This window comes from Acinonyx jubatus, chromosome D4, assembly GCF_027475565.1.
Source record: "Acinonyx jubatus isolate Ajub_Pintada_27869175 chromosome D4, VMU_Ajub_asm_v1.0, whole genome shotgun sequence".
Taxonomy (NCBI): domain Eukaryota; kingdom Metazoa; phylum Chordata; class Mammalia; order Carnivora; family Felidae; genus Acinonyx; species Acinonyx jubatus.
Window position 1 is genome coordinate 66,563,624 of NC_069391.1, and position 24,780 is coordinate 66,588,403.

A 24,780-nucleotide genomic window follows, 5' to 3' on the forward strand; every position below is an offset into this window, starting at 1 on the left:
AACGACCCATCCAGTAACCATAAGGGTGTGACCTCTGGGTTACTCTGAGTGGACACAGTGGTTCTTCAGTCAGGTTGTTGGAAGATCTTGCTAGGTGCGGGAAACTTGCCAGACTGGGTAAGACAGTAAGTCAGTGGGCACATAAATCAAACTAGGAGAGGGAGCCAGGTACGTGTGCTCTATCCCACAGCACTTTAAGTACATACTTGTAATGAAAAAAGAATACACATCAAAACAAAGCATGGAAACCACTGAAATACAATAGACCTTTCAAACTGTACTTTCAAGAAATAGCCTCTTTTTTTTTTTTTTCAAACATCACTGGAAAGTCAGCTCTAATAGGAAAGCCATGAGCCAGGGAACTTAAGTTTGTACATTTTCAAGTATTCTTAATATTGCTGCAAAGTGAAACTGTGAATCTGCCATTCTGTATTCCTAATTCTCAAGGTCAAAGAACCAACCCGCTTCAGAAGTCTTTTCTGAAGAGGCTGAGGGAACGTATTTTGAGAACAAAAGAGACGTAAAGCAGGAGATCCACCTTTTCTAGAACAACTTCATTTTGGCACAAAACACAGGACTTATCCTGGGCTATGGCATCACCTTGTATATGCAAAACATCACGTCTTCAGGTTGGTCCCCAGATTTCAGGATACCCTCAGCTTGGCCTTTTCTTCTCTGCTCAAGGAAGCTGATAGGCATTGCACCGCCCACTCCCCTGCCTCCAGCTGGGTCCTTCATAATCCTTTGCTTCTGGACCATTCCGTAACACGTATGTCACACAGCCAGAAGCAACTGTGAACACAGCTCTGTAAGGGCATCAGTTTTAAAGGAAATTGTAGGTTTCACAACATACAAAAGCACCTTTTTACTGCTTTGGTCAGTGGCAGGAGACCTTTAAAAACTGAGTCTTTCTTTCTCAACTTCAAAACACATTAAGGTTCAAAACACCATGAGTGTATAATTACACTGTTTTACAACCCCGGTTAATACAGGACACCGAAGACAGTTATCTGTGTGTGTGTTTTTAAGTTTATTTATTTTGAGAGAGAGAGAGAGAGAGAGCCAGAGCGCGCGCATAGGGGAGGGGCAGAGAGAAAGGGAGAGAGAACCCTCGATTTTCCTGAGAATATCGAACTGTCAGTGCAGAGCCCAATGAGGCTCCAACTCACAAACCATGAGATCATGACCTGAGCTGAAATAAAGAGTTGGACGCTTAACTGACTGAGCCACCCAGGTGCCCCAAAGATAGTTATATGAATGTCTAAAATTAGAAGAAGCATCTACTTTAGAAAGATTATTCTTACCTTTTGTGCTATAACAACCTGGCTTTCCAAAAGTTTCCGATGATCAATAAAAAAACTTCTGACACAGGATTGCCTTAGCAAAAGCCAAAAACTAAACATCCAGATTGCCCAGGTAACTTTGAATTTCAGATAAGTAACAAATAATGTTTTTTGGGTTTCTTTTAGTATCTGACCCATGCAATATTTGGAACATACTTATGCTAACTTGTTGAAGCTCACATGTAACTCAGAACCCTACACCAGTAACAAAAGGCCTTTAAGTCAGAATTCTTTGGCCCTGCTTGTGACAGAAACCCAGTGCTAACTGGCTTAAGTCAAATGGGAAATTAATTGGCTGATATAACCGAAAATCCAGGATAGCCCTGGTTTCAGATACAGCTGGATCCAGAAGATCAAAAGACATCAACACTAGGTGTCTATCTGTCTTTCTCAGAATATCAGACTAATGTCTCCACACTGTGACACTCGGCTCTAGGGTTATATTCTCCCAGGATGGGCTGCCTTAGTAGAAAACAGAGCTTCTCTTTCCCAGTGGGTGCGGTGAGTGCCAAATGGAGTCTCGCTGAGGTAGCTGGGTCACATGCCTATCTGTGAACCCGCGGACTCCAGGATTGTGTTAGTTTTCCTGTGGTTGCCGTAACAAATCATCCAAACTGGGTAGCTTAAAACAGCACAAGTTTTATTGTCTCATGGCAGTGGGGATAGGGCTGGGCTCTGTCCAAAGCCGCTAGGAGACCAACTGTTTCTTGCCCCTTCCAGCTTCTGGTGACTCCAGGCCTTCCTTGGCTTGTCGGTGCATCACTCCAGTGGTTCAGTGGTCACACTGCCTTGTGATCACATGGCCTCTTCCCCTCTCTGTCTAAGACCCTCTCTGCCCTTCTCTCCTATGGACATTTATGCTTGTTTCCAATCCACCTGGATAATCCAGGACAAGTCCCTCAAGATCTTTAGTTTAATCACATCTTTTGCCCTGTAAAGGCCATGTTCACAGGTTCGGGGATTAGGCCATGGAAATAGCTTTGGGGGGGGGGGATGGTCACCATTTGGATTGCTATAGACATTTAGGACTAAAAGTCAGTGAGGAGGGATGAAAAAAATGGTGATGCTGGTAACTGGAGACAGGGAAAATGAATGCTGGAAAGCAAACTTGGCAAGATGTATGTGATAAGGACTTTCTATTCTATTCCATTCCATTGATCTCAGGTATTTAATATTTAGAGTGTCTCCACTGTGCTGGGCTCTGTATGTGTGTATATAATAGAATATTCTTTATCCATAAAAAAAACCCAGGAAATCCTGGGGTACCTGGGTGGCTCAGTCAGATAAGCTTCTGACTCTGGATTTCCACTCAGGTCATGATCTCATGGTTCATGGATCAAGTCCCATGTTGGGCTCTGTGCTGACAATGGGGTTCTTGGGATTTTCTCTCTTTCTCTCTCTCTCTGCCCCTCCCCTGCTCTCTGTCTCTCTCAAAATAAAAATAAAAATAAACTTAAAAAGAAAAAGACAGGAAATCCTCCCATTAATGACAACATGGTGTGCCTTGAGGGCATTATGCTCAAAGACAAATATTGTATGATTTCGCTATATGTAGAATCTTAAAAAAACAACCAACCAGGGGGGCCTGGGTGGCTCAGCCGGTTGAGCGGCCGACTTCAGCTCAGGTCATGATCTCGAGGTTCGTGGGTTCGAGCCCCGCGTCAGGCTCTGTGCTGAAAGCTCGGAGCCTGGAGCCTGTTTCAGCTTCTGTGTCTCCCTCTCTCTCTGCCCCTCCCCCGTTCATGCTCTGTCTCTCTCTGTCTCAAAAATAAATAAACATTAAAAAAAATTAACAACAACAACAACAACAAAAAACCCAACCAACCCAACCACCAAACAAAAACCTCATAGAAAAAGAGATCAGACTTGTCACCAGAGGTGGTGGGGCCAGGAGTGGGGAATTAGAGGAAGGTGGCCACAAGGTACAAACTTCCAGTTATAAAATAATTGAGTACCAGGGACGTGATATACAACGTGACAGCCAGAGCTAACGCTGCTGTATGATGTATGGGAAAGCGGTTAAGAAAGTGACTCGTAAGAATTCTCATCACAAGGAGAAATTTTTTCTTCCTTTTTAACAATTGCACCTATATGAGAAGATGGACGTTAGCTGAACCTCCTGTGGTAGTCCTTTCACAATATATAAATCAAACGATCATGCCATATGCCTTAAACTTCAATGGTCAGATATGTCAATCATTTCTCAATAAAACTGTAAAAAAGTCACTAATTACTTGCTGATAAATGAAGGGCACAATGGAACCCTACCGAGAGGCAAATGAGATGAAGGTGTGGCCCACCAGCCTAAGAAGGCAAAATATAACGAGGGGAGCCAGAAGGAACAATTAAGGGAATTTATTCTACCTGTCTCCAAACCCTGATTGTGGTCACTTACGGTCACTGGAAGATTAGAAAGAAGTGACACAAGTCTTGGGAAAAGCCAGGGTTGATGTCCAACACACCCTCGGCTCTTGCAGTCTTGGTCCAGCAGGGCAACGGTTTAATAGCAGGTAACAAAACTACCATTTGGGGCTAGAGTAGAATATTACTCTAAATTCAGTTAAGAGGTTTTGGTTCATAAAGGATCCTTTTCCTGAATTTAAGGAGACCCTGCTCAGGTGGCAGTAAGGAATCTGGGTCACCTTTCTCAAGGTGAATCTTTGTTTTGGTTGAAAACTATGTCCACCGTGAGCATTCCCTTTAGGAGTTTGTGTATTTACTTGTTTTTTGTTGTTGCTGGGATTTGGGAAGGGTGAGAGGAAGGCATTCCTTTCCTAGAAACCAGAGCTACGTAGGCTAGAGAAAAAAGGTAAATCTTAAACTTATTCTTAGTCCTGAGCACATGTTAGAATTATCTGGAAAGCTTGATAACAAACAAAAACACCTACGTTTGGGCTCAAGACTCTGGGGATGGGACCCTAGCACTGAAATATCCCCAAAGCTCTCAGATCATTAAAACGCCTGGCCGAGGCTGTCAGGATCAGGAACCACTGTTAGAATTTTCTAGTCTGGATACCTTGCAGATCGTTAGTAGGTGATCCGGGAGGTGTGGCCTAACGGTGCTTCTGAAACTTCCAGGCGTTCACGCTCCCACGCTTCACCCTTAGGGAGTCCCAGAAGGTCTCCCTTGCGCAGCGTCCAGGATTCTTCCTTTTATCCACTACAAAGTCTGGAGGGTCACAGCCCGAAAAATTAAAGCTTGAGAAGGAACAGCCGTGGGGACGTTAGGAACAGGGTAGGGCTGGAGGATGAGAAAAGGCAAATTCGTGAGTCTAGACCCCCGAAGTTCCTGTTACTGGTCGGCCCCTTTCCTCTACATAGTTTGGACCGGGGCCACCGAGCAAGGAGACGCGAGTGTGGCAAGGTGGGTGGCGCTGGGTGCGGTGTCCTACATTCCGGAAACCCCCCTGCGGCCCGGGGTCGCAGTGAGGGGTGAGGGGTCGTCTCTCCCCCAGGTCCCTTTGCTCCGCGCCGCCGCGTCCCACCTTCGCGCCTCCTCTGCGGAAGCGTCGCGCCCACTCGATGGCCGCCCTCGGAGGCGCGTCCCGCAGGGGTCGCCGGGGGGGCCGCGGCCGAGGCGGGGGCGCGACGCCGGCGTCGGGGCGCGGGCCTGGGGGCGGCGGCGGGCCGGGGCGCGCGCATCGTGAGGCCGGCGTCCGGGCGCGGCCCCGGCCTCGCCTCCCTGCGCTCGCGGCGCCGCCTCCTCCCCACGCCGCCGGCGCGGTCCGGGGGCGGGGACTCGCCGCTGCGGAGGCCGGAGACGCGGCGGCGCTGGGCGCGGCGCGGGGCGGACGAGAGCGCGAGGCCGGCGGCTGGGGAGCGCCAGGCGGCCTGGGAGCCGGGCCCGCAGTGCCGATCGGCCGCCGGAGCCGCGGCAGGAGGTGAGTGCGCGGCGCGCGTGTCCCGGCTCCGGGGCCGCCCCGGCCGCCTTGCCCCTCCCCGTCCCTCCCTGGCGCACCGCCCGCGTCCGGAGACGGTCCCCCGGCTCGCGCCCGGGCCGCAGCCAGTCACCGGAGCCCGTTCGTGGCCCGAGCCTTCGCCGCGGGGCCGCCTCGGCCCCCGGACCCCCGGCCGCCGCGAGGGGCCGTGCGAGCTCTCTGCCCCTGCGGAGGCCGGTCGGGACGCGCGGGGCCTTTCTTTTTTGTTCTCCGCTTTGTCACGCGCGTCGGCATCCGAAGTCAAAGGCGTGCAGCCCCGAAGTCGCACTAGTGCCGGTCCCGCGGGCGTGACTGGCGCCGACGGAGGGAGGGGGGCCGCGGCGCGCCGCTCACCTCCGCGTCCGGGCACTCGGGCGCCGCGCGGGTGCCCACGTTGGCAGCGGTCGCGTCCTGGTAGGTGACCGGGAGCTGGGCGCCGAGTCCCCCCGGCCACGAGCGCTACAGCGCATCCGGAGCCCGTGTCGGGGACGCTCTGGGCGCCCTCCCTTACGTGTGTTTCTCACCTTTGGCTTGTGTGGAGCATCGATAGAACTTTTGCTCTGGTGTAAAGATAGTCTCCTGGGCTTATACATTAGTTTCTGTTTCACAGCCGTGTGTGCTACTTTAATGATTCTTTTTTTAAACACAGTAAGAAAATAACCTAGTTTGATGAATGATCTTTTCAGAGGAATTTGAGAACCCTTGTATTGGGAATGCCATCATATTGGTCGTTTTCAGATAGCCCCTTTCCACATTTGCGTGACCAAACTTGTGTGGCTTTCATGGGTCTGAGATTTCCTTTGTCTGGGTTGGGGTCTTGAAGGCCCTACAGCTCAAAATCCCGCAAATGTTGAGGGGCATTCCTAGGGATGGGTTAAGATGTCCCACAGCCTGATGAAATGTTTAACAACATTCTAGTGACTCTGTTTGGCTTATGGCCATCAGATTGACTCAAATTTAGGCAGCTTTAGTATTTCTGAAATTTTTGGAGCATGGGACCTGGGGAGGCGTGGAATCTCTTGGCGGTTTGGTCTTTGTGGGTCTCCTAGGGCATTCTAGCTCCTCCTGCTTGTGTTATAGAAGATTAAGGTAAGCTCATGTGATTGGGAAGAATGCAGAAACCAGTAATTTGGTAAGACTTGCTGTCCCTAGGCCAGAACTCAATTTTTAAGGCATCACTGGTCAAAAAGACGTTGAATTCTTAGGATGTTTAAAGAAAACAATAAGCTGTTCCAGACGTATCTTGTTCTCCTATGGAGAGGTTTGTGTGTGTGTGTGTGTGTGTGTGTGTGTGTGTGTGTGTATATATTTTTTAATTGGTTTAGTTCAAAAATGAAGGACTGTGAACGAGAGGACCGAGTGGTGGTAGGGAGTCTGGGGGGAGGGGGTGGGTTATCAGATATGGACGACGTTGCTTTCGGGAGCTAAGGATGTCCTCTCCTTTCTGATTGCTGGCCATGGGCCCACTTATTGATGGGGGGTGACAAGATTTTGTATTTATATTATTTTTTGAGGGGTGGGGTAGAATGAGGATGGTTGACTGTGTTAGCCCAGGGCTCTCTATCTTCCGTTGGCTTTTGTGGCCACCTTCCCCCAGCAGGGAGGAAACTGCTGACCTTATTGAAAATCCTCTGAATGTGCAGGCAGGCTTTCTGCATCTGAAGCACAAAGGGGAGAAGGGCAGAGCCTGGAGGAGCTGCCTCTCCAGGGAAGAGTTGGAGGCGTGGGGTGTCATTTCCAGAAGCCTGGGCTGAGCAGGTCCCATGGCTGAGCACTTTGGTGAAAGGGAGCTTGAAGGCCGCATGGCTCCCAGGAAGGGAGGGACGAGAGGCTCCATGCCCTGGTTTTAATTTAGTTGTATTATTTTTATTCCTTTTTTTTTTAATGATCTAATGTGAGAAATAACATCCATCATTTGGATAACGGGGAGGGGGGAAGAACCTCTTATTTTTGTTGTTGTAGTTAATATAAAAAAAAAAGACTACACTTCTTTTTTTGCAGAAGTAGGAGGAATGGTCTTTATAATGCTTTTGTCTCACTTCAGAAGAGTGTTGAGTGGTATTTCCATTGCCTGCCCCCCCCCCCCCCCCGCAAGAAACATTTTTAGGTTGTGGTCATTTTCTTTTCTAGACTTTTCCAGTTAGTGATGCCATTACATGAACAGTCTTGGCTTGAAGTTTAAGAACTGCTTACTAAGTTCCCAGAGTCTACTTTGCCTCACACAGAAATTTCCTACACTTTTCAGAAAAAAAAGAAGAATAAAGATGCGTGCCTTCTCAGATTGTTACAATACCTTGATCTTCTTTTTCTTAAAACCCTTCAGGGCTGTGTTAATAGAACTTCCCCTAGCTAAGATTTGGAAGGTTAATTAGTGCCTGACAGGAGATAAATATCTATAAAAGTACTATATGATTACAATGATACAGATTATAGTTTGCTGTGGTTTCCCAAATTTTTTGATTATTCTCATAATTAAACGAAACAGGATTAATTCAGTGTTGTCTAGCAGTTATCTTAATAGAAAACCATTTTTTAGTTCGTTATTTATCAATCAGGGGCACGGGCTGTTATTATGGTCTTCTATCTCAAGGCCCAGTGTGCAGTCGGGGCTGGATCCCTGCTTCCCCACAGTGGAGGTGGACCCCTGTTCCAAATACTCCTTGAATTTTGAGTATTTTTTGGTCTGTTTCTTGTCAGGTCCGATTCTGTCATCATCGATTTTGCTTTGTGATGCGGCTCCTGCAGAGCTGACCAGGGATAAGAAGCCTGCACCTTCCAGGGGCTGGCTTGTGTTTGCCCATGCCTACGTTTATTGCAGTAACGTTAATTTGTGCCTTCCATATGAATCTGAAAGCTTCAGCGCCCCTGTAAGGTTTGGTTTAGTTACAATTTTTCAGTCTACCTCGCTGTGCCGGGTGCTAAAATCCAAGGAGTTCCTCAGGCAGCTCAGAGGGTGGTGACTTTGACCTTCAACAGAGGGGTTGAGAATGCAGATTTAGTTTCTACCTCTCCTTGCACCCATTAGTATTTTATGGTTGTATAATTAGGATACATATAATATATACTTCTAAGTTATTTTTATGTAATTGTTTTGTTACTGAAACATAGTTGCTCTCGCTTTTTGGATAAAAATAAAATGTAACTTTTAGGATTTTCTGCCCCAGCCCTGTGGAACATCTGCTATACCCTCTGGGATGCAGGGGCCCTGCTGGCAGACTCAATTCTTACAGCCCAACAGCCATAGACCAGGCATACGTGAATGGGAGTGGTTGTGTCCCAATAAGACCCTATTTATGAACACCCACATTTTAGTTGCATGTGCCTTTCACATGTCATGAAATCTTATTCTTTTGATTTTTTTCCAGCCATTAAAAACTATGAAAACTAGGCTTACAGGCAGTCTACAGAAACAGGTGGCTGGCAGGATTCAGCCTTTGGGCTGCAGTTTGCCAACTCTGGATCTGGAGGAAATATTTGGGAGTTCTTGCCAAGAGGTAGTCTTGGCATTCATGTAGGAGGCGGCCTTTCTTCAGAAAATTCCAAGTGCTGGAAAAAAACACAGTGGAATTTGGTTGCTCTCATTCATTTCATTCATCCATCTTGCTCTCTGATTATTTCCACTATGTAATATTATATACGCTTATTAACCTTTAAGGGGTTTTTTTTAAAGGTTTTTTTGGAGGTATAATTGACATGTGAGGTTATGCTAGTTTCAGGATGTACAGTGTAATAATTCAGTCTTTGTACCTATTGCAAAATGATCACCACAGTACGTTTGTCACCACAGTTACAAAACTGTTTTCCTAGTGGGGAGAACGTTTAAGATGTACTCTCAGCAAAGTCAAATATGCAGTACAGTGTTACTAACTGTAGTCTCCACGCTGATGAAGCCTTTTCTTTATAAACCGTCAGCTTCCAGACTTGGGGAAAACATGGTGTTTATAATTGGGGGTTGAGGAAGTGAGAGGAGGAGATTCTCTGCCCTTCCTGGTAAGTTTTTAGAGCAATTTAAGAAGAGTGCAATGGACCTGGTCATTCAGTCCTAATGGTTTAGAGCAGGAGTTGACAGACTTCTCTTAGGGGCCAGATAATAAGTATTTTAACCAGTTTAGTCCTCGTAGTAACCCTGTGAGTAGATGTGGATAAGCTCTTCAACTCTGCCACAAAACCACGGTGCGTGATAAAAGGAACAGGCCTGGCTGTATTTACAGAGCAGGCCTACTGCAAGGGGCTGGTATGCTGACCCCTGGCTTGGAGACCTTCTTGGGGCATCTTAGAATATCTTTAAGCCCTCAAAAAAATGTTGGTGACTGACAGCACCGAGCTGGGGCATTCTCAGGTCTGTTTGCTCACTGCGGGACGTCTGAACTTCCTGCTGAGCACCTCTCTGGCTGTCCAAGATCATGCGAGGCCATTTCCTTTGAGAAGGAATAAAGGTGGGGCTCTCTCACTATTTGGAGAAGCCATCTTATTTCTACCCTGGTGATGTTGGTCTAACAAGCTGTTCTGATCTGATTGGTCTTAGGTCCAGCTTTTGCCTATAGGATTAAAAACCCCTGTGTGGAGGGCTGCCCAGCTCTGTCAGTAGAGCAGGCAACCTTGATCTTGGGGTTGTCGGTTTGAGCCCCATGTTGGGTGTAGAGATTGCTTAAAAAGAAAATCTTTATTTATTTATTTAAAAAAATTTTTTTTAAGTTTATTTTTGAGACAGAGAGACAGAGCATGAATGGGGGAGGGGCAGAGAGAGAGAGGGAGACACAGAATCGGAAGCAGGCTGCAGGCTCTGAGCCGTCAGCCCAGAGCCCGACGCGGGGCTCCAACTCACAGACCTCGAGATAGTGACCTGAGCTGAAGTTGGACGCTTAACCGACTGAGCCACCCAGGTGCCCCAAAAAGAAAATCTTTAAAAAAACACAACCCTATGTAGAAGAAAGGACATGAGAAAAAAATAAAAGTATTTAACCAGTAGGTTCAAGGGGCCAGTGCATTTAGCAGATTGCTCTTTTTCAGGTGTTTTTTCTTTTCTTTAAAAACGTAATTAGTGGTTTTTGTCTTCTATAAAAATTTTTGTCTTCTAGACAAATAGTAATTTTAACCAGTAGGTTGAATTTTTTTTTTTTTAAGTTTATTTATTCATTTTAAGAGGGAGAGTGTGTGAGTGAGCCAGTATGCACGAGCAGGGCAGGGGCAGGGAGAGACGGAGAGGGAGAATATAGGGCTCGATCCCACGAACCGTGAGGTCATGACCTGAGCCAAAATCGAGAGCCGCTTAGCCGACTGAGCCACCCAGGTGCCCCTCGGTAGGTTGAATTTTAAAAATTAAGCCGGGTTTGGGGGGCACCTGGGTGGCTCAGTCGGTTGAACATTAGGCTCAGGTCATGATCTGGCAGTTTGTGGGTTCCAGCCCAACATTGGGCTCTCTGCTGTCGGCACAGAGCCTGCTTCAGATCCTCTTTCCCACCCCCCCCAACCCCTGCCCCTTTCACACATGCACACGCTCTCTCTTTCTCTCTCAAAAATAAACATTAAAAAAAATAAAATCAAGCCAGTAGAAAGAATTGGCGGTTTTTCATGCCTTCTCCAATTTACCAAGAGACTTTCGGTGCAAAAAACACACCGCTTTCTCTTTCTGCAGGAAACCTGGGCCTTCACAGAGTTCCGCTAATTTAGGTTAATCATTTTCCAGTATGTCAGATACTTGTAATCCAGTATGAGACAAAGCATTGTGAAGCCTCAGTTGCAGCCCACGTTAACACGCCTGATGTGTCTCCTACCGCTGCTGCCACCCCCCAGGTCCACAGCACTTCCAAGGTGAAGGGAGGAGGGTGTTTGGTGTGCCTGCCACCTGTAAACTGTGGCCCTGCGTGACTGTCTCAGTGTTCCTCAGGCTTCGGCATTTCCTCCCTGGAAGTGCCCTTCTGTTGCAGTCTCGGAAGTCGGCGCTGAAGCACCTTATCGGCCAGGGGTTCGGTGCTGGCCTCCCTTCCGCATCTCACCCTCTTACCTGGGCGGCCCTGTGTCCATTGGGAGCCCAGGGCTTTCCTAACTGTGCCTTCTGGGCAGCCGCACCCCTTCCTGGCCAGCCAAGCACTGGGTCGTAGTGAGGGGCTTCCTGGAACCTCTCTTTTTCATAACGTGGTCCTGGTCGGGGGTGCTCCTGCTGCAGCGGCAGCCGGGAGCCGGCGCCGGTGATGGGGGTTACTGTGCTTCGGGACAGCAGAGTCTACAGGATGAACGCGTCAGGCTGGTTCCTTATAAAGCAGCATGGTGGTGGAAGGAAGACATCCGTCACCTTTTTGTTATAAGATGAGAAGACTCGCTGTAGAAATGGTTTCTTAATCCTCTTTCCATCTCTAATAATAATAGCATTTATTGAGCAGGTACTATGCGCCAGATGTGGTTCTAAGCCCTTCTATCTCAACTCATGCAGTCCTTACGGTAACCTTGTGAGGAGGAGAGTGATGCTCAGATAGGTCCTGTGGCTCCTGACAGGTGGAACCAGGGCCCCACACTGGCCAGCAGGTTCCAGAGTTTGTTCTGTTAACACTGCCCTGAGCTGCTTGCTGCTAGCACAGCACCTGTCTCCTGGTGGTTGCTCAGTATCGTTTTAGTTGTCTGGCTCAAGAAAGGAGAATATTGAATGATCATCAGAACGCTTCCCTTGAAGTGAGAATTGAGTCTATATTTATAGTTTTCAGACTTGTAGGCTACCCATCCGTTGACTTCTATCTGCTGGGATAACAAAAGGTCATCCAAGGATCCCATCTAGAAATATAGTCTTAAGTATATGATAAAGATAGGCTTTCAAACCCCAAGGTAAAAACAGATTTTTCAGTAAAGGGTGCTGACAGAACTGACTAGCCATTACAAAACAAACAAAAAAACACCACAAAAAAAAAAACACAACCTGTATTTTTTGATTTTTTTACCTCTTACATCAAAAGGGAATTCCAAGTGGATGAAAGATTTAAATAAATATATGAGACTATAGTTATGTTGAGAGGAGATATGGGTAAATGTATTTCTAAACTTAGAGTAGAAAATGTCTAAGTATAGGGGCGCCTGGGTGGCGCAGTCGGTTAAGCGTCCGACTTCAGCCAGGTCACGATCTCGCGGTCCGGGAGTTCGAGCCCCGCGTCGGGCTCTGGGCTGATGGCTCAGAGCCTGGAGCCTGTTTCCGATTCTGTGTCTCCCTCTCTCTCTGCCCCTCCCCCATTCATGCTCTGTCTCTCTCTGTCCCAAAAATAAATAAACGTTGAAAATGTCTAAGTATAAACAAAATCCAGATTCAATAAGAGACTGACACAATTAGGTTACTTTAAAACACCACCCACAACTAAAAACTATGGGCAAAAGATTTCAAAGAGAAAGTCAAGGAACAAATGAAAAATTGAGAAAAAAAGATATTCCCATGAAAGACAAAAGGTTTGTTTAACAAAGAGCTCTTACAGATCAACAAGATGAACACCGAAGTTTAAATATGGACAGAAAATATGAAAAGGCATTTTACCAAAATGAACATACAGATCACCAGTAAATGAAAAGATGTTCATTTATGCTTATAACTAAAGAAATGTTTTGGTTTTTTTTACTATTTATTTTGAGAGAGCGAGTGAGCCAGGATGTGGAGGAGGGAGGAGGAGAGAGGGAGAGGAGAGAAAGAGTCTCAAGGAGGCTCTGCACTGTCAGCACAGAACCCTGGATGGGGCTTGATCCCATGAACTGTGAGATCATGACCTGAACTGAAATCAAGAGTTTGGACGCTTAACTGACTGAGCCACCCAGGCGCCCCAAGGAATGTATTTCTTCTTAAGTAGATAGACTCCATGCCCATTCATGGGGCTTGACCTCACAGCCCTGAGGTTAAAAGTCATGTCCTCTACCCGCTGAGCCAGACACGTGCCCCAAGAAATGTATTTTAAAATATCATTACTGATGAGATTGCCAAATGTTAAAATGTTTTATTTTGTGTGTTATTGTGTGAGAGAACAGACATTTCTCATACTACTAGTGTATTTACTAGAGTAAATTGTTGGAACTGCTTTGGAAGCCAATATAGTAAGAGCTATCAAACATTTTTTTTAGAGAATTTGGATTTATAAGAGAGTTGCAAAAACAGTACGGAAGGTTCCCATGTATTCTTCACCCAGCAATCCCCTTAATTAGTTGTCATGTCTCTATGACAGTTTGTCAGTCTTTCCCTTGCTTTTCACAATCTTGACACTTTGAAGAGTGCTAGTCAGGTGTTTCGTAGAAGGTCCCTCAATTTAAGTTCCCCTGAACTTTTCTCCCGGTGCATCGTATTAGGCGTTACGTGACGTCAGCGTGGCTCAGTGGTGACGTTTACCTTGATCGCCTGGCTAAAGTGATATCTGCCAGGGTTCTCCACTGTGTGCCCGTTGTAGTTTGCTAAATATTTAGGAGGCAATAAGATTTATAAGTTTTTTTTAATGTTTGTTTATTTTCGAGAGAGCGAGAGTGCGCATGTGCACAGGCGAGCAGGGGAGGGGCAGAGAAAGAGGGGGACAGGATCCAAAGAGGGCTCTGTGATGCGGGGCTTGAACTGACAAACCATGAGATCATAATCTGAACTGAAGCTGGACGCTTAGCCAAATGAGCCACCTGGGTGTCCCAAGGGCCATCAGTTTTAAAGGCCTATGACCCCGCAGTACCACTTACTGAAATTTATCTCCACCTGTCTGTGATTTATTTCATCACCTGCAAAATGGGGGTGACCAGTGCCCCTGTCAGAGCTGATGGGAAGATTCAGTGAGCGCTGTATTTGAAACACTTGATCAGTGCCTCACGCACAGTAAGCTCCTTGCTGGTTCAGCCTCCCTTCCCAGAGCCCCTGGAAGCCAACTGTGTTTGGAATTCAGAATTCAGAGGATAATAAGATGTACTTATATATCACATGACAGCCCCAGCAGGGTCATAACCAGACACTAATGCTTCTGCAGCAAAACATACGAATATTCACATGAAGGGAGAAAGATAAAGACTGTAAGTAGCTTCAGGTGAGTTCTGATCAGACCTTGATCTGAGTTCAGGTCAGGTTTTGTTGCTGGGTAAGTCTTTTAAAATCCCTTTGGGCTTTTAGAGCCTTTTGGATTTCAGGATTGTGGGTGAGGGATGGCACCCCTGGATAGGAGTTTGCAGACACAAACGTGGATGTGAAAGGTGTTCGTGGCAGCGTGGTTGGAAATAAGCCTAGAAAACCCCGAATGATCCTCTGTAGGAGAGTGGTTAAGTAAATCCTGGCACACAGTGGTGCCCCATTCAGACCTTTAAAGAGAAAAAGGCACATGGTAATCTGCCTCTAGGAAAAGTACGATAAGATATATTACTAAATAATTGACATTTACAGAACAGTGTGAATGATCTTGTTTGCACTTAAAAATGTGTCACTGCTCGTTTATGCATTAAGAAACATCTAGAGTGACCTCTAGAAGAGTTGCTGTGTATTAGAATCCCCTGGGAAGATTGAAAAATACCAATACCTGGGTCCTCCTCTGAAGCTATTGAATTGGAGGGGTGCCTGGGTGGCTTAGTCAGTTAAGCATCAGACTTTTGCTCAGATCATGATCTCACGGTTTGTGAGTTCAAGCCCCACTCTGTCAACACAGAGCCTGCTTTGGATCCTCTGTGCCCCTCTCTGTCTGCCTCTCTCTCTCAAAAATAAACACTAAAAAAAACCAAAACAAAATCCTTTAAAGCCACCCAGTTGGAAGTGGAGGAGTGGGGCCCGTGCTTGGGTCCCAGGCAGTGCTGGTGTCCTGCAAGGGTTGACATCACCTGGAATACAAGGGGTGATGACATCAGGTGGGAGGAGGGAGTCTTTGCACTGTGTTTTTCTCCCCAGTTGTACTTGTAGTTATATATATATATATTTTTAAGTTTAAAAAGAGTATAAAAAGACTTTTGGATGGAAATCAGATATAAGGCAGTGAAAAAACACATTTTCAGCAGATACATAGAATTTTCCAGAAGTTCAGGATTTCTGAGCATTACTCTCCTTTAATAGGTACATGCTTGCTGATTGCAACTGATAATCGATTTTTAAAAAAATTCTTTTCCTCTTTCATCCTGAGAGAGCAGAAGCTGGTGAGGAAGGCACCAGCAGAGGCTGAGGTCAGTTCTGTGCTTCAGCATTCTGGGGGTGCTTTATTTCAGGTGAGTCGCCGAGATTGTGCATGTCTCCATTTAGACTCCCACACTAGTACTAATTATTGAGAAGGAAGAGGTCTCCCGGTGACACACTTAGAAATACTTTAGGGCTAGAGCCGGCCCTGTCAGCTCTTCTCTGTGCTTACTCACATGAACTTAAGCTGGAGGTTGAGTCCCACATGGTCTTTGATTGCCCCTCCTCTCCCCCCTCGCCCTTCACACCTCCCTCCTGCCTCCATTGTGGCCTACACCTGGCATAAAAAGGTCCCTGTTCTCAGAGATGCCTTTTGTTGTGCGTGCCACCCTCCCTCTGATAAGGTCTCATTTTATCTGGCTCAGCAAAGCCATCTGGAAAGGTCGGCTTTCCTTGTGCGTTGTGCCCAGTGCTGGTGTCTAGGCAGACCTGGTCTTGGGTGGAAGCCCACGGACAAAGCTGATGGCTCCCTTCTTGTAGAGGCCATGTCTGGGCCTCTCTGGAGAAGGGGATCGCTCCGTGCACTTCTCCTGCTTAACGTGGACATGAACCCAGAGAGAGAAGCAGGCATTCAGAGCAAGGCTGGGCCAGTGCCTCACTCCTGCTGGCAGAGCCCTACGGGGGGCGGGCGGTCCACTTACTCCGTGGGCATCCACAGTCCTGGGCGCTTTCCCGGCTTTGCTCACCAAATGCTTTAATTGGGTGTCATTAGTAATTCTGTCCAGCGTGAAAAACCCTCTCTTATTAGGCCTCAAATAAAAAAGCCCTCTTTGGGGAATAAATCAGAAATGGGATTTTTTTTTTTTCCCCTAAAGTGATGCGGAACCATTTCATATTTGCTACTGCTGTTCACAGAGATGATTAATTCTCAACCTGTACTGGAGAGGCAGGTACTACGCTTATCCCCATTTTACAGAGGAGGAAACAGGTGCACAAGAAGTTGTTATGTGCCCAAGGTCTCGAGCCAGCAGGTGATGGGTCTCCAGGACGATGCTCACTCCCACGAGCCTGTCCTGGGGAGGCTGGCCCACCCCCTGGGGGCGCACATCAGCGTGGGCTCGGGGTGCACTGCCCACGTGGTCTTCTCCTTGGATGGCTTGTCCTCTTGAGGCGAAAACGCCTTCGCGTTGGCTGTGAGGGTGGATGTGGCCTGCTTCGGGTCCGGCACTGCTGGCGTGGAGGCTTATTTGCTTGTTTTATTTGGCAGATTCTCGCGCAGCCTTTGAGATGATGGGCCTGGGAAACGGACGCCGGAGCATGAAGTCGCCGCCCCTGGTGCTGGCCGCCCTGGTGGCCTGCATCATCGTCCTGGGCTTCAACTACTGGATCGCCAGCTCCCGCAGTGTGGATCTCCAGGTGTCTTGCTGGTTTGTTTGCATGGGTGTCTGAGAGTATTTAAAGTTGCCAAGTGGTGGGGTCTGACGGGTTTGCCGTTCACTACCCCCTAAAGCACTACACTCAGTGGCTTGAACGCTCCCTACCCTGAATTGGGGCCTCCACATATCCCTGCCCCCTGCCCGGGGCCGGACTTTGCACACCAGCTGTGCCCTGGGGTGGGAGAGGACCTCTTTGCTGCCAGAGCAGCCCTCTCTGCTTTTCCTGTGAGCGGACGATTTTCAGTCGAGCCACTGGGGCTGGCTCTGGGAAGGCCGCTTACTTAATTACACTGACCGCAGCCCATCCGGTCCCCCAGTCCTCTCTAGGTCTCAGCGGTGTTGGGGATGTATGTGCATAATGCGTGTGAGAAATGTGTATGTAGAGGTGCCACTTGTTACTGGCTACTGCCAGTAACATCATATCAGTCATATCATCCATATCAATTAAGGATATGCATTTTAGTTTTCCATTTTGTTGTTGGTCATCGTGGGTCAGGCAGGTGCTACACAATGACAGAGAGTCTCGTTGACCAGACTCCTGTCGGGTGCCTCTGACCCCTCTTCCCCACGAGGCCTCCGTCTTGGCCTCCCTCCACCCCTCCCGTCTTCAGCCAGCCCAGCCCACTTAGCAAAGAATCCTGCTAAGTCATCCCTACCTCCCAGTATCTGATCAGGCACCCGCTCCCTCTTCCTTGAAGTCTGACCCCTTGGCCTGCCTTTAGCAAGAAATCCGCCTGCCCTCCGTGTCCCCTCCTAATACTGTCCCACCACGGACCCCTCACTCTGTTGGCTCTAAATCCTTAACTGTCCTGGCCATGTTCACAGTGGAACCGGTCCTCTCCCCTGCTGCATAGACATGACCCCTGTTGCAGGAGTCTTGAAGGAAGTTTTCCTTGCCATGTTAATGGTGTCAGAATACTTTTTAACAGCGCTTACATACACTGTCTTCTTTTGTACACGAACTCTAAGTGTGGGACTTTATTTTCCCCATTTCCCCGGGTGGGTGCCGACCGAGGCACAAGAGCAGCTGGGATTCCATCCCAGTCTTTCCAGTGGCAGAGCTTGGGCTCGCAGCCATGAAACCCCATCCCATCTGAGCGTCCCCACACCTGCCTGCCCTGGGTGGGGGGGGGGGGGTGGTGCTTTCATCTGATCTTCCACTAGAGCCGTTCTCTGGGCAGATGTGGGCTTGGTGTCCAGGGTTGAGGAACTGAATTTGTCTTCAGAGGATTTGTCTGCCAAAGAGTTAAGTGCTCTGTCAGCAGGGGAGGGAAACGGAACTAAATATTTGAGCACCTGGTAAAGCGTGAGGCCCTTTATGTACTTACCTCATTCCAGCCTCCCTGAGTCCCTGGGAGGGGTGCGGTGGTACTTCCTTGGAGGTCACAGTGGCCATAAGGAAGCCCAGAGAAGTGAATGCCTCTACTTATACCACTTGTCTCTCTCGAAACCCTGTCGTAGCTTCTGCACAATTCACTTCCAGTATTGTTCTTAACAGACAGAACCCCTTAAAGCACATTTTTGAGAGGAAGTGGTTTATTCTCCAGGAACACAATTTCCAGAAATTCCATGTGGGCTGTGCAGAACATGCAGAGAAGGTCTGGGGCACGAGGCCTCTGCCCAGTTAGGAGTGGGGAGTGTCTGGCTGGGGAAGGGGACTCGGGAGGAAAGGTCCAGCAGGACTGCCCATGGGGCCCTGGAGCACCTGTGTGCCACGTGTCGCTGGCTTCTGGGAAGGAGAAGCCCTCCAGGGACGGCGTGGGGTTCTCCCTCACACGCTGTGGGGTCCCTGTAGACTCGGATCCTGGAGCTGGAGGGCAGGGTCCGCAGGGCGGCCGCGGAGAGAGGTGCCGTGGAGCTGAAGAAGAACGAGTTCCAGGGAGAGCTGGAGAAGCAGCGGGAGCAGCTTGACCGGATCCAGTCCAGCCACGACTCGCAGCTGGAGAGCGTCAACAAGATATACCAGGATGAAAAGGCAAGACCCGCTTTGCTTTCCCCTCAGTTCTGTTCCAGATGGCAGTTGAGACAGCGTCGGGTTCGTCTCAGTGGGAGAATGAGCGACCGTGTGGGGACTTTTGTGATGATGTGGCATGGGCCTCTTGACCGTGCTGTGACACACTGGCTTTTCCCAGTGCCGTACGTGGTGTCCCTGTCTTCTTTATTTTGTGCATGAAAGTTGTGTCTCTTCATCCCCTTCCCCAGTTTCACCCATCCCTCACCCCCTTTCCCTCTGGAAACCGCCAGATGGTTCTCTGTGAGTCTTTTTGCTTATTTTTAGATTCCATAGGTAAGTGAAATCCTATGACCTATTTGCCTTTCTCTGGTTTATTTCATTTAGTATAATAGTGCCTAGGTCCACCTGTGTTGTTACAAACGGCGAGATTTCATTCTCTTTTTATGACCAAGAAATATTTTGTTGTACGTTTGTACCACGTCGTCTTCGTCCATTTATCTATCGATGGACACTTGGGCTGCATTCATACCTCAGCTGTCGTGAATAATGCTGCGGTGAAAATGGAGTGTCTTTCCAAATTAGTATTTTTGTCCAGGTAAATACCCACAAGTGGAATTGCTGGATCATATGGTATTTCTGTTTTTAATTTTTTGAGGAACCTCCATATTGCTTTCCACAGTGGCTGCACCAGTTTACATTCCCACCAGCAGTGCAGGAAGGTTCTTTTTCTCCACATCCTCGCCAACACTTGTTGTTTCTTGTCTCTTCAACTTTAGCCGTCTGACAGTTGTGAGGGGATATCTCACTGTGGTTTTGGTTTAGAGAAATACTCTTCATTTACGACGTTCGCAAATGTGTATTTCTCCTCTGGAAATTGTTCCAGTTTCAATGTTGTTAGAGTAAATTGCTTCTGAATTTTTCTTCATTTATCTTGTAGGTGGGTGGCACTATTTATGCTCCTTAAATCCCCTGGAACTGATTAGAATAGGACCCAGGCATCACTTACAGTTTGTATGCAGAACCCCTTAAGGCAGATTTCGGGGAGAAAGGAGAGTTCATTCTGCAGGAATAGAGTTGGCAGAAACTCCATGTGGGTTTTGCAGGATGTGAAGAGAAGGTCTCTGGCCTCCAGGCCTCTGGCAGGTTGGGAAGGAAGAGTGTGGTGGGAACTGGGGAGTGTGGGGCTGGGAGGGGACCCGGGAGGGACCAGCAGGACTGGGCTGAGATGGGCTGCTTCTCCTGCCAGGGCCAGCTGGGGTCTAGAATTAGTTGTTCTCCTGTGCAGGGAGGGAGGAAAAATAAGGGGGGTGTTTCAGGTGTCTGTCTGCCTGCTTTGACACTCCTGTGTGTGTACATGTGTCATTACCTAAAAACTGAACTCTCCTCCTTAGGAAGAGTGGCCTTTCACTCTGAGCCTCTGGCCTTTCTATGTTTTTATTTTTAGGGTTTTTCTTTTTGAAACGGTGTGTGTGTCCATGTGTGGTGTTTGGTTGTTGCTTTTAGGTATCCTTGTTTTCATTTATTTATTTTTCATGTTTATTCATTTTTCGAGAGGGGGGGACAGAGTGCGAATGGGGGAGGGGCAGAGAGAGAGAGGGAGACACAGAATCCCAAGCAAGCTCCAGGCTCTGAGCTGTCAGCACAGAGCCTGATGCAGAGCTTGACCCACGAACCGTGAGATCATGACGTGAGCTGAAGTTAGATGCTTAACTGACTGAGCCGCCCAGGCCCCACCCCCCCCTTTTTTTAATGTAAGTATCTTTGTTTTCTTAACTCCGTCAGTCTACCAAGTGCTTTTGAAGTTTTATCGTCCTGTAAAATCCAAAATTCTGGGCGTGATAATCTCTCACTCTGTTCGGTCTCCTCCAAACTTCTGAACATTTCATGTATGTTGCATGAAAGTGTGAGTGCACGTTTTGGGTGGGGAGAAGGAAAAGAGGTTGTGGGTTAATTTCTGCTCGTGGGCATTCTGCTCGGGTATGGGTACACGCTAATTTGGCTCCAGACCCCTGTAAAATGGGCGGCAAACAACCAGGTTTCCCATATCGGGTGGGCAGACTCCTCAGAGAATGTGCTGCATAAAATCGTTTGTTCCAGAGAATTCTAGGTAATGCAGTCAGTGAAGCATCATCCCACAGGTGAGTCCTCGAGATAGAAATGCTGGTTCATTTAAGTATAAGCCGATGTGGAGATAAGATCACAAGCTTGGAATTCTTTGAAATATGACTGAGCAGCTGTTTCCTGGAAACATCTCCCTATATAAGAAGAAATGAGAGGGAACATCTTCCAGCCAGAAACCAGGTGACTCTTTCACCTTGGTCCTTTTTTTTTTTTTTTTTCCTTAAGTGTTTGTGTATTTTTGAGAGAGCACAAGCAAGGGAGGGGTAGAGAAAGAGAGAGTGAGAGACAGAGGATCCGAAGTGGGCTCTGTCCTGACAGCAGGACACCCGGGAATCACGAGATCATGACCTGAGCCAAAGTCAGATGCTTGACCTATGAGCCACCCTCATCTTAGTTCCTAATGCTTCAGTTTTATGACTTCTTTTTAAAAGGGGGCGTAATGCAAGGTCTTAGCTGTCCTGCCACACGCCCAATAAGAATTGTTTGGGGGTTCAAGGTGGGGGGAGGCTCTTGTAGTTGCAATAAACAACTCACGGTAGATACTGAAAATCAAGGAGTCCCAGTAAAGAGGGTGAAACACACATTTGAAAGACACTGGGGAAGAATAAGAGTCTCTTTTCATTTGGAGTTTTGAACTTTTAGAATATGTGATAGAAAGTTGGTTTAATTTTGGGCATGGGGGGCTAGTTTCTTAGCTCTAGGAGGATCTAAGCTGTAACTTGGTGTGGTGGTAAAAGGCATGGGGTGTCCAGTCAGGCAGACCTGGGTTCAAATCCTGTTTTCCGTAGCTCCATGATATTGGGCAAATCACTTAAATTCTCTGGGCCTGTGTTTTCAGCTCTCGACTGAGAATAACAGCAGAATCCCCGTTACGCTTTGTGAGGTTTCAGTGAGATAATATTTATGAAAGGCTTAACACAATGCTTGACACAGACTAGCAGCTCAAAACCCAGTAGCTGGTGTTACTACAACTAACCCTAGTGATCATAGTTAACAATAATAGCACAGACACAGGGGTAGTAGTAAACCACAGCATCAGTGGTAGTAATGCTGTTCTTTTTGGTAAGGACCTTTTTCCCCCCAGTTGAAACCGTGAAACAAAACTGTCCTACCTTTAAGAAAGGATTAAAAAGATGCTAGGTTGTCCATGAGAACCAAGAGCGAATACTGCAGCTGGGCCACAGAAAGAGTGTCCTAGTGACAGTCACCACCCCAGCGACGAGAGCTCACGTTCACGGAGTCTCTGCTTAGCCAGGCACCAAGGTAAGCATGCCACAGGGATTGTTCCCTGAATTTCTCTCAACCGTCTCATGAGATCGCCAGTCAGGCTCAGAGAATTCGTAGCCATCCCCCAGGATGAGGCCCAGACCCTGGACAGCCCCCCGGTGGGCCTCCCTCGGCTCTGCAGACACAGGGCCATGGTGAGGGGGGGGCTCTCCAGAGCTCTCCATCGTCTAAATAACACGGCGGGGGGGGGGGGGACGGGAGGGGGCCGCAGGAAACCAGTCTGGCCCAAGTCCAAAGTTGTTGAAGCTTGGGTGATGGGATCCTGTGTGTATCTCTATGCTCCAAAAGACCACAGTATTCCAGCTAGCTCTCCTCTGGCCCTAATTCCAAATTCTCTGGCAAAAACACCTGATTCTTTCAATATGGCCAGAAGTTTGCAGAGAAGTGGGGCTGGTCTGTCACCCCTGTATGTTATTCCCCGCCCCCCACCATATGTATATATATGTACATAATGTATGTGTATATTTACGTTAGGAGGGTAGCACCTGTAGTTTGAGTTGGAATGAGGCTCTTTCTCAGAATGATCAAGAGTCACCTGGTGGTCTAATAGATCCCCTGGCTACATATGGCTGTTGACCACCTAAAGTGTGGTTAGTGGGCCTGAGGAACTGAGTTTTGAATTTTATTTAGTTCTAACTACATTTAAATAGCCATATATAGGACAGCACAGGTGTGAATGATAGAGGCAGAACTCTGGTAATAAAAAGGCTGGGTTTGGCTGCTGATTAATAGTCTTGTTCAGTGGGAGAGCAGTTGGGCCAAGGCTTGGTCTTCTTAGCTTCTCTGGTGTCTTTTGCCTTTTGCTGTTTGGTTCAGAATTGGGCCTTGGGAGGTGAGGTCACCTTGTGATCAGGCGACCGGTCTCCCTGTGAATGCATCTGTCGCTCAGATGTTGGGTCTCAGAGACTATTGAATTTTTCTCAAAAGATGATGCACACACGTGTGCAGCTGTTTCTAAGTGCTCAGATCCTTGCGATGCAGGTAGCTCATCTGGAGAACGGTGACAGAGACGCTGGGCGTTTTGCAGTATTGCATTTTTAAAAATAAAATTGCCTTACCAGGGTTTTTATTTTCATTTCTTTGACCCTCAGATCTGATTCCTCAATGAAATGATTTTAAGTAGAGGGCAGTAAGTTATGGGCATTATGATTAAAAGATAGAATTCTTTTTTTTTTTTTAAGTTTATTTTGAGGGAGAGAGTGAGCGGGGGAGGGGCAGAGAGAGGGGGGAGAAAGAGAGAGGCTCCATGCTGAAGTGCTGAGCCCAACGCGGGGCTCGATCTCATGAAGTGTGAGATCACGACCTAAGCCGAGATCAAGAGTTGGACGCTCAACCGTCTGAGCCACCCAGGCGCCCCGAGAGATATAATTCTTTAAAAATAATCTAGCAGTGTTGTTACAACGTTAATTGATGTTAATACTTTTTTTTCCTAAGGTATTTCTTACATCTTTACCTACGTTTACTGGAATCCTGGAAATTTTTTAGGAGGTGCGCCAAGTTGGAAACTTACTGCTCACCACTTTTTCCCCCGAGGTTGCCAGCTCCCCCAGAGTGGGAATATGGGTGTGTGTGCAGCGCCTCAGCTCCGAGGCCAGCTTGCTCGGGCACCCCTTCCCATGTCGCCCGGAACGGGTGGGTCCCAGTGTGAAACCTCACGTGAGCTCCGGATAGCCGCGCCGTGGGTCTGTAACAAGACCTAGAACAGTGTTATTTTGCAAGCAGGAACTGCGGAGAAGTCACAAGAATAATAAGCTCGTGCCTATGTGCTCCTCCCCCAGAAAGGATTTAAAACAAAAAATATTATAAAGTTGAGGTCCCCTGTATTCTCCTTCTCTGTTCTTTCCCTCTTTCCTTCCTGCCCAAAGATAGTCACCGTCACTAACTTTTATTTAAGAGTTTTAATTCCAGCATAGTTAACATACGGTGTTGTGTTAGTTTCAGGTGGACAGAATAAAGATTCACCACTTCCTTACATCACCCAGTGCTCATCACAATAAGTGCTCTCCTTAGTCCCCAATCACCTGTTCACCCATTCACCCCACTATTAAGAATTTCAGAGGTAATAGTTTGTTACATGTGTCGACCGGCCAGAGCATTGATCAGTCAGATTCTATCTTGGTAATTTGAATTCACCCACTGACTTTTTTTCATGTTTATTTATTTTGAGAGTGGGAGAGAGCACGAGCAGGGGAGGGGCAGAGAGAGAGAGCGAGAGAGAATCCCAAGCGGGCTCCACTGTCAGAAGAGTCCAACGTGGAGCTCGATCTCACAAACCATGAGAGCATGACCTAAACCAAAATCAAGAGTCGGACCCTTAGCTGAGCTACCCAGGCTCCCTTCACTGATTTTTTAAAAATTTGAACCGAAGTTTCTGATTTTTTTTTTTTAATTTTAACGTTTGTTTATTTTTGAGAGAGAGAGAGAACATTAGCAGGGGAGGGGCAGAAAGAGGGAGACACAGATCCAAAGCAGGTTCCAGGCTCTGAGGTGTCAGCGCAGAGCCTGATGCGGGGCTCGAACTCCCGAACCATGAGATCATGACCTGAGCCCAAGTCGGATGTTCAACTGACCGAGCCACCCAGGCGCCCTGAGTTTTGTTTTTTTATTGTAATCACTTCAACTGAGACTTCAGCTGATTCTT

The 24,780-nt window shown here is 47.7% G+C and overlaps 1 protein-coding gene across 1 annotated transcript in view; it reads left to right on the forward strand.

Moving 5' to 3' along the window:
* Window positions 1–5,081: 5,081 nt before the first annotated feature.
* Window positions 5,082–24,780, forward strand: part of GOLM1 (golgi membrane protein 1) — a 56,734-nt gene continuing 37,035 nt past the window's right edge. The window contains 3 exon segments of the mRNA XM_053205193.1: window positions 5,082–5,224; window positions 16,609–16,757; window positions 18,573–18,752. Coding sequence (XP_053061168.1) covers window positions 16,629–16,757; window positions 18,573–18,752 — 309 coding nt within the window. The 5' untranslated portion in view covers window positions 5,082–5,224; window positions 16,609–16,628.